General features: G+C 41.1%; 1 protein-coding gene across 4 annotated transcripts in view; it reads right to left on the bottom strand.

Moving 5' to 3' along the window:
• RIPK1 (receptor interacting serine/threonine kinase 1) overlaps positions 1 to 14,197 on the bottom strand; it is a 1,251,693-nt gene that overhangs the window by 969,387 nt on the left and 268,109 nt on the right. For all 4 annotated transcript variants that reach the window (XM_044065340.1, XM_044065337.1, XM_044065339.1 and 1 more), the window contains exons 2-3: positions 7,596 to 7,669; positions 456 to 649 (exon numbers count right to left, since the gene is read on the bottom strand). In XM_044065340.1, the coding sequence (XP_043921275.1) occupies positions 456 to 607 (152 nt within the window). In that variant the 5' untranslated portion in view covers positions 608 to 649; positions 7,596 to 7,669. The remainder of the gene's footprint in view (positions 1 to 455; positions 650 to 7,595; positions 7,670 to 14,197) is intronic.

Below are 14,197 nucleotides of genomic sequence, written 5' to 3'. Positions count from 1 at the left end.
AAATAGCACAATGAGGAAAAGGAAAATGGCCTGCTCATGTCTGACGGAACAGAGACCCTATCAGTGAACTTTCCTGATTAAGGATGCAATCAGGGGAAGCACTTTGTTTAGGAAATGCTGTGACTGGTTCCACAAATCTGTAAGTGAAGCTGAAAATTCCTCATATGCAACCCAGCATTTTAATCTATTAGGATAATGACCAATACAGAAAATCAGCTATAAGCACATCTTGCCTTGAAAATCTGAAAGTTAATTCCCAGCAGGCTGATACTTTGTAGCCCTCATGTCAGTCAGCATGACAGATCCATCATGGAGCTACCTTATTCAATTCAGAAAAAGTCTGAAGCCAGATGAATGCCCTACAGAGCCCAATACTCAAATGTAAAGACTACCAGAGACAGAAAGAGAAGAATAAAATAAGATAATCACAAAAACAGAATTTCACTTGTACTTACTCTGTACGTTTGGGGCCTGTATATACAGTTTTTAGCACAACAAGTCCATGATTTTTATGGAAGCACAGGGACACCACTCCAAATCCGCCACAATCCAGTGGCTCTTTTTCTATCAGGTCTTCTGACCTCATCAAAATATCCTCGAGTGACATGCTCACTCCTCTTTAGCGCACAAAGTCACATAAGAATAATGCCTAGGTAAAACACAGAAAAAATATAACATAATAACTGTGGTGGCAGAAGTACAAAGATTTACTATCCTTATTTTCTGTAACTTCCATTTTCACTAAAACATTCTACATGAGCTATATGCACAGTTTATCAGAGGCAACCATATTTTTTTCAATACATTCTTAACAGGTTAGAGCAATACTTCATAGGAGACAGCATATAAAGCATTCTGGTATTTGATTTTTCTTCTCAAAGTAATCCTTAACTGAAATCTTTTACAGGAATCAGTTTTAACCACAATACATTAACACAGACATGTTCCCAATTTTTAAATACATACAAATGAAATAAACCCTAAAGACCTAGATTTTACAATACCAAGCAAAGAAGATAATCAACTGCTATGAACAGTGCACATGAACAGCAGAGATAAACTCAGAAATATGGAAATGCTGGCACCAGTGTTAAAAACGTTTTAACCCAACTACTCTGCTGGTGACTGGGATCAACTGTGGACTCAGGAGCAAGAGCTGCTTCCTGACCCAGCAGCTGAGAAACAGCAGCCAAAGCTGGCTCATTCACCTCCGGAAGGAGGCAGCAAGGGAGTCTCCACTAGATGAAAACCTCCTAGGGGTGTTCAGATGACAAGTTGCCCTTACAGGAGATCAACTTCAGTCTAGACATGCATGATGAAATGCAGTAATAAGCATACTCATAGTGGGTATAAAGACCTTCCTAACAGCCACTGCAAGGCCCTGAATGAGATACGAAGAAGAGGGAATATAAGGGACATTTTAGGTTCATAGGTTCATACTAGGCTATCTGCCCAAGGGCATTTATAAGCCTAGCCCATAGTTATGTGGCTTTCGCCACCCCTTTAGTTTGAATAAAAACTATGCCTATCATTTTGCTGTGCCTCTGTCAAGCAGTGACACTGAAGTAATCCCTGGGGTATATCTGCGATCTCCCATCCATTGGTCAAGATTCCTCTTGAACAAGGCCAGCGAGGTGCTCTGCCTCACATGTACCGGGATTTTGTTCCACAGCACAGGGAGTCTCTGGGTGATGAATCTGTCCCTCCAGCACGTTCTATTTATAACCGTGTCAAGGTTTAAGTCTCCTGCCCTTGTGGTTCTGAGGGATCTAGATTTTTTGAGGTGAAGCATATTCATCAAATCTGGGTTTGACATGGCCTTATATGTCAGGCACAGGTCACCTCTGAGCAAGCGGTATGAGACTGAATAGAGCTGGAGTTCTTTCAGTCGGGCAGCATAAGACATATTTTTGAGACCCTTTATCCTTTTGGTGAGGAACTTTTGGGGCCTTTCAAGCTGCAGCAGGTGTCTGGTCAGATACATTCGACGGGCATTGTACTCAATCATAGGTGTAATAAGTGATTACTGAGGTGAGGCGATGACCTCCCTTGATCTAGATGTGAATCCCTTCATGATCAGGTGGGTGATATAGAAGGTTTTCCTAACTACTTTAGCAACATGAGTGTCAAGCGAAGGCTACGGTCAACCTGGGTCCCCAGATCCCTGATGACTTTTTCTGTGCTCAGTGGATTGCCACCTATATGGTAGCTAGGGGTAACCTTGTTTTTCCCGAAGGGTATGACTATGCATTTTTGGCGTTTAACTTCAGGCCATGGCTCTGGCACCAGTTATCCGTTTCTGTGAGGCCCTTCTGGAGGATATCTGTGTCAGATGTGTTTTCGACTATGGCGCCCAGTTTGTAGTCATCTGCAAACTTTGTCAGCCATAACCCTCCTGTGTTTGCTTGTACTTCAGAAAAGTAGATGCCGAACAAGAGTGGACCCAGGACTGAGCCCTGTGGGACACCACTTGTGACAGGCTTTGAGTCTGACATGGCTCCAGCAACTCTGACCCTGTGGGTTCTGTCACTTAGCCAGTTTGCAACCCATCTTGTGATGTATGGGTTTACATTCAAGCTGATGAGTTTTTCGATGATACCTGAGTGGGGTAAAAGATATCCTGCTTTGGAGAATGTAGACCAGTCTGTGCCAGAATGAATAAATGGGACAGTGGCAGACAGAGATTATGCATCACACAGCCAAAAAAAAAAAAAAAATGTCACTGTCATTTACGTACTACAATATTGCACTTCCCTAATCTGAACAGCTGCTGTTTGTTTTCTTTGCATTTTTTTCCTGACTTTGCAACACTTACATTGTATGATGGCAATCATGATCTATGGGGCCCCTAGACTGCTGATTTTCTGTTTGCATAACAGGCTCACTGTAGATTCTAGGCAACCACAGTTTAATGTTTGTGTTGGTTATGTTTCTGGACAATGGGCACAACAATTCTTAGCTTAGTGACAGCTTGGAACCATGCAACTAGGTTTTAGTCTTCAGCTTCCTGTAAAATTATTAATTGTACTTTTTCGTATTACTATTACATCTCTTTGTGACCTAAAAAGAGACTCGCTGTTCCACAAATAAGCATAGGAGCAGGACATGTGACTGAATGCAAATCTGCCAAATACTGATCAAGCAATACTAAACCCAAAAAGGTGGAAGGACCACTCAGGTCGTCGTCATCATCATCATCAGCCCCCTTTTTCCCATTTTTTTCTACATGGGGTCAGGGCATCGTGCTGTCGCCAGCTCTCTCGATTCAGTGCCGCATACCTGCCTTCACTCATGCCTGACTGTTGCAGATCTTCTTTCATGCAATCCACCCACCTCTTTGCTGGATGTCCTCACATCTTCTTAACTTCTTCCTGTCTGTCCCAAATCGTCCTCACCAGACTGTCTTTTGTTTTTCTGCATGTGTCCAAACCACTGAAATCTGTTCTGTTTGAACGTTTCTGCAATTGGAGCTACTTTGGCTTCTGCTCTTATGTCCTCACTTCTTCGTCTGTCCTATAGTGTGCATCCTACCAACCTTCTCATGCACTTCATTTCCACCACCTCTAGCTTCTTCAACTGTTCTGCCTTTACTGCCCATGCTTCTGTACCATACAGTAGTACTGGTTTCACCACTGTCTTGTACACCTTACTTTTCAGCTTCTTTGGCATTCTTCTGTCATAGACTACACCGGTCACTCTATGCCAGTAAGCTGCAGCCCCTCTGATTCTAGTTTAGACCTCTTCATCCAGACTTCCCTTCTACTCAACCACCCCTCCCAGATATTTGAAGCTGTTTACCTTTTCCACTATCTTCACTTCTATCTCTATTTTCAGCTTCTTCGGATTTCCCCAATTTGCTGCCATTACCACTGTCTTATCTGTGCTTAGTTTCATCCCATGTGCCTTCAGTTTTGCATTCCATTCTCCTATCCTTTGCTGAAGTTCTAGCTCAGAGTCTACCTGTAGTGCCACATAATCTGCATACAGTAACTTTGTTGTTCTGTCCCCTCCAACAGATTTGCTAATGCAGTCCATCACCAGTATGAACAGCAGTAGGCTCAGAGATGAACCCTGGTGTACACCCACGTCCACTGGGAACCCTTCTGTGAACACTGTTTGTACTCGAGTCACTGTATCCTTGTACATAGCCTGCACTAATTCTAGCAATGTTTCTGGGACTTCAAACCACCGCAATACTGCCCAAATAAGCTTTCTTGGGACCTTGTTATACGTTTTCTCCAAGTCTAGGAATGCCCAGTTGGACTCTCTCCTCATCTCTAGGTTCTTCTCAAGTATCTGTCTCACTGAAAACATCGAGTCAATTGTGCTGCATCCTGATCTGAAGTCGAACTGCTCATCTCCCATCTTACATTCTACTACTCTGCGTATCCGTTTATAAATCACCCTTCTCCATAACTTTCATGCAATGTGATAGGAGCTTGATGCCTCTGTACTGCCCGCAGTTGTGGATGTCCCCTATGTGCTTGTACACTGGCACGAGTATGCTTATTCTCCGTCATCTGGGATACACCTTTCTCTCCACACTGCTATTAGTACCCTCAGGAGCCATTTTTCCCCTATCTCCCCCCAGTATCTTTATTGTATCTGCTGTGACCTCATCTGAGCCTGCTGCTTTTCTTGACTTCATTTTCTTTAGTGCTGTTTACTTCTTCTAGGGTGGGCTCCTCTTCTTCTCTCCTCGTAGGCCGTTTCTGGAGCGGTACAGCTTCTGTGGGGTTTTCTTCATTCAGAATCTGCTGGAAATACTCTTTCCATCTGCCTTTGATGTCCTGTGGACTGGTGAGCAGATTGTTGCTGGCATCCCTTATGAAGGCAGTCTGACTGTCTTCTTTGTCTTTCTGTCTTTGCCTTGCAACCTGATACAGTTTCTTTGTGCCACTTACTGAGTCACTTTCCAGGAGTTGGTAGAGTGCCTCCAATGGTTTATTCTTTGCTATTGAAACTTCTTTCTTACCTTCTTTGTTAGCCAACCAGTAGTCTTTCCTATCCTGGTCAGTCTTTTCTATCTCACACTTCTTCCTGCACTCCATTCTTTTGATGACTTCCTGGACTTCTGCATTCCACCATCACCAGCTTTCCTTATGTACCTTATTTCCATACCTGGCTCGGCCACATATCTTTTCTGTAGTCCTAACACATGCTGTTTTTAGGCGCTGCCATTCTTGTTCAACTCCACCTGTTTCTTCCTCTTCCTTGGGTGCTGGAATTCTGCATTCCACCATCACTAGCTTTCCTTATGTACCTTATTTCCATATCTGGCTCGGCCACATATCTTTTCTGTAGTCCTAACACATGCTGTTTTTAGGCGCTGCTATTCTTGTTCAACTCCACCTGTTTCTTCCTCTTCCTTGGGTGCTAGTCCCCTGAGTAATTCCTTGATCTTTCTCTCCAGTCAACTTCCAGGTCTTCAGCCTGGTCTCTGTTGACCTTAGAACCTTCTCTGACCACTGCTTGCAGATGATTGTGGCAACTAGTGGTTTATGCTGTGGTTTATGCTGTGGGCCGACTTCACAGGGGATGTCTTTGCAATCATGGATTCTACCCCAGTGGTTTTTCCTTACTAGGAGGAAGTCTACCCGCGTTGCATGTTGGCTACTCTTGTATGCGATCTTGCGACTGTCCGTCTTTCTGAACCATGTGTTGGCTACTATCAAGCCATTTGCCAGACAGAAGTCTAGAATGGTTTCTCCCTCTTTATTCCTGTTGTGCAACCCATGTAGACTTAGGCAGTCCTCATATCCTGTTCTGTCTGTCCAGATATGTGCATTCAAGTCACCCATTATCAACACCAATTCATGTTGTCCTGCTTTGTCTAGTAGGTCCTGCAAATGCTGTCTGAATGCACTCTTTTCCTCACAATCACAACCCTGCTGTGGGTCAAAGCTTGAGATTATGAATACTGCCCTATCATTACACTGGAGTCTGATTGCCATGAGTCTGTTATTAATTCTGATGATATCCCTCACTGCCTTCTGAAGCTTCTCTCTCACCACAATTCCTACACCATTTCTAGCCTGTCCCCCTCCTGAGTAGTACAGTCTGGATCCCAATCCAAGTGGCTTTGCTGCAATGCCCTTCCATCTCATCTCTTGGATACACAGGATGTCCAACCTCCTCCGTATCATCACGTCATCCATTTCCAAGCTGCATCCAGTCAGTAAACCTACATTAAGCATAGCAATTCTCAGTTCATGTTTGGTAGGTTGGTTGGTTTTACATCCAGCTTTCGCTCAACAGAGCTATCCCAGGTAACCCAGGCTGAGCATCTAGACACCGGCCGGCAGCTTACTGGCTGCTGAGCTTTATGGCAGACACACACTGGCCAATAGAGGTGCATATACCCTTCCCACTGTTAGCAAGGGTCCCTGTGATAGGTCAGAGTACGCCGGGTCCTCAACCCACTTATCACCGGTAAGTACCCATGGCCATTTTGGCGACATTAGTCAACATGACCGAATCACCTAAAGCCATATTTTACACCATCGAGTGGCTAGCCCTGCTACGGCATACAGTCTGTGATCCATGTTCTCCTATCTTGAGGATACTGTGCACCTCAGTAGATGCCCAAAGCAGATGGTCTGTACAACTCTTCCCCCTATGAGTCACCATGTAGAGTCTACGCTGCTGCCCACAGCTCTATTCATTGGTGAGTCTGAGATGGAAACACTCAGCATGTTTTCTGCACATGGGAGAAACCCCATGGAGACACAGGGAGAACATGCAAACTCCAAACAGGCATTGGTCAGAGGGTCAGGATCTTGTGCCTTGTGTATAGGAGGCAAAGACCTTAACCATCATGCCAACTAGACCATTCAGGTGATTATATTAAAAAGGAAATGTAGAGGATGCAAGTTCTTGCAAACAGGATCTTTTACCTTTGTCCTCTTTAGGAAAACCAGATTTGGTCAATTTGTCATTAGCAAAGTTTTTCATCCAATAGCTTTTCACTCTTTCCTTCGGTAAGTGATATTAATTTTTAAGAGCTTACTGGGATACCTAGTTAGCGTTGCTAAACTGAGGCCTTCTGGTAACAAGCATTTCAGTTGCTTAAATGGGAGACATCGTATACCTCTCAACTATCCCTATTTTGGAGGAACATCCCTATTTTATTTTCAGGCCTGATTTACCATTGTACATGATATTCCTATATTTGGAGGAACATTCCTATTTTCAGGCTTGATTTGCCCCTTCATAAATGTTTTGAATCCCTCTCTTCACTCATGAGTTTTGAAACTGTTTAACACTATATGACAAACATTTTACTGGCACCAATAATTTAAAGAAAGACTACACTCATCTTACAACTTACTTGTAGCCATCTCAGAAGTGTCTTGCGTCTCTTTTTAGAAGCAAAAATTAAATTATCTTGCATGGTAGAATTTTGCAATGCAGTTCTTTAAAGTATCTCTTTGATAATGTGCATGTATTTTCCCTTCATTTTTGTCACTGTTTTTAATATGCATGTCCGAGTAATATTCCTCATTCTTACTGGAAGCAAGAAGGGTTATGTGCTATTTAGTATTCAAAAGTTATGCTAATTAAGGTGTTCAGATTTTTGGCTGGAGGTTACCTACTTTTCAAGGGCCTTTGTTCCTACTTTCACCATCTGTAGGTTGAGAGGTATTGGGATATGGTCACTTCAGAAGACCTGTCAGAAAGAAAAAAAATTGAAAAAGCACTTGTCAGTTTTCAAGATTCTGTCTTCTAATTCTAGCAATTCTGATTAATGAATATACCTTAATAGAGTAATATTACGATCAAAGCTGAATGACTTACAAATAACTTAAAGATACATTCTAAAACAGCTGAACATAGTTAATAATACTAATCAGATATGCGTCAAATAAAACACAAATTTTGATCATTAGTGTCCCACATGAACTGTGAAATACAAAGGAGGGGGCAATGTTTTGCTTAAAACCTCAACTGATGCGAACAACTGTAAAACACACAACGAAAGAGACACACAGACCAAAGAAACTTTCACAGCTTCTGTACCGACAAAATATGTTCACAATCATTTTACAGTCACAGAACCATTAATTTCTGCCATTCATAGTTTATCCAATCAAGTTCCTTAGTTTTAGTTGTATCACAAAAGTAGAAGATGAAGGCAACATCTTGTCTCAGTTTCAGCAACAGCAATAAACTGCAAGGAAAATGCTATGACAAGATACTAATGGCAGGACACGGGGATTTGAAGACCAGATCACAGTCATACTGAAACAGTGATGGTGCCTGTATATGGAATATGTGCGTGCACACATACAAAACACACGTACTCATAAAATAAATTACTTTGAAAGCAGAAAACTCTAAGGACCAACAGCAGTACAGTCTTCCTTTTAACCACTGCATTGTCCTTTAGATAACATGTTTTTCTATGAAACTTTCAGAGTAATGGATCTTAACTGTGCTTCTGATTTTTTTTTACATTGCATTACTCTGTGCTGTGGCTAGAAACTGACCATGGCCCAATATAACTCATAAATAAATAAATAAAATGGTATACATGGCGTACTTGGGAATAGAGAAAGAGCAAATTATCTTTGACTTCTGTCAAAATGAATACCCAGAGTTCTCAATCTGCAAAATGGAATTTCTGACCTAACAAAAGAGCCCACTTGCCCTTATAGCTGAATCCCAACATATAAATCCAGCATTCAGACATTTGGTTCTCCTACTCGGAAACACCTGCAGTACTGGTGCCACCTACATTGCAAAAGCTGATAGATTTACATGAGCTACTTTGTTTCTTCAAATATACACACTAGTGTTTCATCCCAATGAGCAAAATGTTGTGGTTTAGTGAGCCCCAAGTCTACTTCAGAACTGGGTAGAGAGCTCCAAAGATCTTAATTTGTCTACTCAGTTTAAGAACTCCTGAAGCCTTGTTTGGACTTGTAGGTACAGTTACTGCCTGGTACAGCATGTTTCAGAATTCCACATTAAGTATGCGAAACTCCTTATTAAGACAAACTCAAATAAATTAAAGTTATGCACTTAACATAACAGAGCTAGATGATCAGCACCTATCCACTTTAACCTTTAGGAATTAATTGCACAGTCAGGTCTTGCTGGGCACTGAAAACTTTTCCCAGTTCTAACTCCCTTCCACCTCCCACAATGCTCAGTGCTCCTCACTTCATATTCATATTTCTAAGTATGCTGATCAAGAAAGTACAGTTGTATAAATAAACTTATCATAACAGTTGATGTTCGAATGATCACTGCTGCAGTAGTCAAAGCTATATGGCTTATACCTGGCCAGCTTCCAAAGCTTAAGGACACCTTCCACGAGCTCAAACTGTTAAGCAGCTGAAGCCAAGTTACCTAAGGACATAGGTTTTGAGTGTAAAGTAGATTTCATGTAAACTGATGGAGGTTTGCTGAGCCCTGAGAGGGCATAGCTAGAAGTAAAAATATATGCACACACACACAATATATATATATATATATATATATATATATAAAATATATATATATGTATATATATATATATATAAAATATATATATATATGTATATATATATATATATATATATATAAAATATATATATATGTATATATATATGTATATATAAAAATATATATAAAAATATATATATATATATATATATATATATATATATATATATATATATATATATATATATATATATATATATATATATATATATATATATATATATATATATATATATGTATATAATATATATATATATATATATATATATATATATATATATATAGTAAATATAAGTATATATACAGTGGATATAAAAAGTTTACACACCCCTGTTAAAATGCCAGGTTTTTGTGACATAAAAAGAAAGCGAGACCACAATAAATCATTTAAAAACTTTTCCCACCTTTAATGTGACCTATATCCTAAACAATTCAATTGAAAAACAAACAAATCTGTTAGGAGAAAAAATATAAAAAAATAAAAACCGTACAATACGCTTTTTGCATAAATGTGCACATCCTTAAACTAATACTTTGTTGTGTGTGCACCAAAGATGATTCAGAGAGTTGAGTGCATTGATGAAAGCAAGCATATCTTTTATATTTACGTGTTTGCATCTGTTACTGGTGTCAGAAATACCTTGCACTGTTAACCCTCCTGAAACTGCTCTCCATGCAAAGTCTGAGGCGTCTGTGGTGACTGACTGCTTAGAAGTGTGTGTGTGTGTGTGTGTGGGGGGGGGGGGGTATGAAAAGGGAGACCTGTATTAGGAATGTTTGCTGTCTCCACCAAGTAATTTCTCCTCTTACAAATCCCAGAAGTGGGATTTGAAAAGATATGAGTTTTGATGCTTGGACCAAAGAGACTTCAGATAAAACTGTACCTTTCTCATGTGGAGTCTTGCCAGGGATATCATGATAATCATAGATGCCATGAGACCCAAAAAGGCACAAGGAAACTTAAAACAGGAAGAAAGATCAACACATTGTGAATTGACAGCTTTTTGAACTTGAACACCATCATAAATTGATTTAGAAAACATCCAAAAATGGTCTCCAGGCACTGTCTTTCTTTGGCACCAAAAATAAAAAATAAAAAAAAATACTTGAATAAAAATGTTTCTCAAACTGGGAAGAAGTAACTGATTCTATCACTCCATATGACAACATATGTTGAAGAACATGGGGAAATAAAGGAGTCTGGTCTGGTGGATGAGAAAATACCCTCTGGAAAGAAGAACTTCTTATCACTGCCTCCTGTAACGTTGATGAATACTCTTCAGAACTTTTCTGTCGGAAATTATTTATTGCCAAAGAGAGAAATGGAGATTCAGACTTTCAGGAAGGTAAAAGGGACTGCCAGGGTGGGATGGGGGGTGGGGGCACATGGTCCCTTAAACAGTCACTTGGACTTGTTGAACTGTCCAATATTTCAGCGAGTTCCTTTATTTTTTTGGAACCTCCTTGCTTGCCATTGCTTCTTAGACATCTGTTTACCAGCATTTTGCTGAAACAGTTTATTTTGTTTCTTGCCAAAACTGAATGAGGGGTTACAGAATCCCTTGGAAATGTTTGAAAAGGAAGCCTGAAAAATCTTAAGGATAACATCTGCGTGAAGAGGGACTAAAAACTAAACCTCTATCCAGAGGAAGATTTAAAATCTCATTTTTCACATGAATCACGTTTGGGAGTTGTGAGGGTGTAGCCAGGCAAACCTCCTCAAAACAGGACCAGTGGCCAAAGCCTTGGAAGAAGTATCAACAAAGTCTTACATACACATTAAACACTTAGTTGTGACGTGAAAAACAGTAGAAAATAAACAACTTAAATCAAATTTTCCTAACAAGAAAAAAAACTGCAGACAAAACTTTCTTCATACTTTCACAACTAGTCAGAATAAACTTTAACATATGAACCTGACAGCTCAAAATTCTGAAAATCAAAGTAGCAGAAGCATACACTTTTTCCACACTTAATTATTTTCCTATCCTTGTCAGAAAGTGTAGGATTGGAATTAATTAAATGCTTAGCAGCAGAAGGATTAACTAAATGTTTACCTTCTGGGTCAGGTTTAGGAAGAGTACATAAAAATGTAAAAACTGAGGAACTTTATACAAACTACCTGCCTTTTTAGGGGCAGCAAGCTAATTATCAGGAAAATTGCAGGTAGTGGCACACACACATCCTCCAGTGCTGACAGCAATGGAGGAATGAGTGAAGGTTCAGGAATTTACATTTGCAAGAACTCATAGTATTTTCTGGGACTGAGAAAAGTACAGTTTTGTACCTACCATAAATGTAGATGTTCGAGGATCTACATTGCTGCAGTCATAACCTGTGGGTAGTCCGCTGTCCTCGATCGGCCCGAATACCGAAGAGCTGGGCTGGCGTCGGTCATTGTCGCCTGGAGCTGACGTCAGTACGTAGTAGTACTTAAGCGCATGACCGACGCCATATCCTCAGTCTTTCTTGCCCCAGATGTCAGAAGGCCTAAGAATGAAAGAAGGCCAGAGCCAAAATAGTAAACACCCAACCACAAACTATAGGGGGGAAGGAGGGAGGGATAATTGGACTGCAGCAATGTAGATCCTCGAACATCTACATTTATGGTAGGTACAAAACTGTACTATGTTCTTCGTCTCACATTGCTGCAGTCATAACCTGTGGGTAGAATCCCAAAGCAAAGGAAAAGGGAGGCTGGCAAACTAAGTAGCATTAGGAGCTGCTAACATGCCCTGTAAAACTGCAGTGGCAAACCCAGCCCTGGACTTGGAATAAAGAGGAGATGGTAATGCTTAGTAAAAGTGTGTACTGAACTCCAAGTAGCTGCCTCCAAAATATCCTTAGTAGCTACCCCCCTCAAAAAAGCAGTAGATGTGGCAGTAGCCCTAGTAGAATGAGGCCTGATCCCAGCAGGAACATCCTTCCCATGATGAGAATAACAAAAAGCAATACATTGACCAATCCACTTAGAAATAGTCTGCTTTGAAACAGCCTTCCCTTGTGAACCCAAAGCAAAAGAAACAAATAACTGTTGAGTCTGTCTGAACACTTTAGTTCTGCTCAAATAATAACGCAACTGTCTGTGGATATCCAAAGAATGCAAGACTTTTTCCCCCTTATTTTGGGGATCAGCATAAAAAGTAGGCAAATGAATAGACTGGTTCAAGGCCACATTAGAAATCACTTTAGGCATAAAAGTAGGGTTAGTTCAAAGAAACTCTATCCTTATGGAATATCAGAAAGGGTTCAACTGCCATGAGTGCCTGCAATTCAGATACCCTCCTAGCAGAAGTAATGGCCAACAAAAAAGCAGTCTTCCAAGACAAAAACTTCAATTCAGACGAGCTGCAGGTTCAAAAGGAGGTAAAGTAAGCTTCTCCAACACAAAATTGAGATCCCAGGAAGGAGTAGGAGCTCTATTGGGGTCTTATATTCTTTGCCCCTCTAAGAAATTGTTTGAACAAAGGGTGAGAAAATAAAGGAGGGTCACAATCATAGTGAGCAGAAATGGCTGCAGCATGAACCTTCACAGAAGAGAATGACAAACCCTTGTCCAGTAATTCAGTAAGATACTGCAGTGCAAAACTCAAATTAGGCACTGAAACATCAAAGCCCTTAGCTGTGCTCCAAAGAAAAAATCTCTTCCATTTATCAGCATAAACTTTTCTAGTACTAGGCTGCCTGGCTTCCAAAATGACATCTAAAACCTGTTGAGGAAGCTGAGACCCCACCGGCTCCATTACAGAATACGCCAGGCTGTTAGATGCAGGGACTGCACCCGAACATTGAGAAAATGATTGTCTGACTGGGACAACAAATGAGGAACCTGTGGCAAAGGCCAAGGAGGCTCCTGAATTAAACTCCTCAGCAGAGGATACCAATGCTGACGTGGCCAATCTGGTGCTATTAGAATCATGGAAGGCTTGTACCTTGGGAAGAAGAGGCAGAGGGGGAAAAGCATAAACGTGAAGGTTGTTCCAACTAAAAGATAGAGCATCCACTTTCCAAGCATTTGGGTGGAACAACTTTGTGCAAAATTTTGGCAGTTGGAAATTCAGTGGAGAAACGAACAGATCTATGTCTGGAGCTCCCCAAGCCACGGTCAACTGCTTGAATACCTGAGGGTCCAGTTTCCACTCGTGGGGATCCACAATTTGCCTGCTCAATACATCTGCTAGGGAGTTCTGTGCTCCTGGCAGAAACCGTGCTTGAAGATTGATATGCAAACTCAGAGCAGTCTCCCATAAAATCATTGCTTGTCTGCAAAGAGGGTAGGAATGGGTTCCCCCCTACTTGTTGATGTACCACATGACTGTTGTGTTGTCTGTTTGAATCAACACCTGTCCCGGCTGAAGTAGGTCCTTGAAGGCTATCAAGGCAAATTGGACTGCTAACATCTCCTTCATGTTGATATGCAAATGTAGTAGTTTGGGAGGCCACGTGTCTTGTATCCATTTTCCATTGAAGTGTGCTCCCCAAGCCAAGTCCGAGGCATCCGTCGTTAGGATCTGACTCGCCTCTGGTCGGATCACAGAGAGTCCCTTGTTTAGGTGACATTCCTGAGCCCACCACAAGAATTCCTTCTGGATGCAAGGTATAATCCGAATAACAGTGTCCAAACCGTGGCAGTGTTGAGTCCACACACTTTTGAGATACCATTGTAGCTTCCTCATATGCAGTTTGGCATTGGGAAGTACTAGAATGC

This window comes from Protopterus annectens, chromosome 3.part0, assembly GCF_019279795.1.
Source record: "Protopterus annectens isolate FY-2018-M chromosome 3.part0, PAN1.0, whole genome shotgun sequence".
In the NCBI taxonomy this organism is placed as follows: domain Eukaryota; kingdom Metazoa; phylum Chordata; order Ceratodontiformes; family Protopteridae; genus Protopterus; species Protopterus annectens.
The sequence above is the reverse complement of the archived record's forward strand: the minus strand, read 5'-3'. Positions and strand labels throughout refer to the sequence as shown.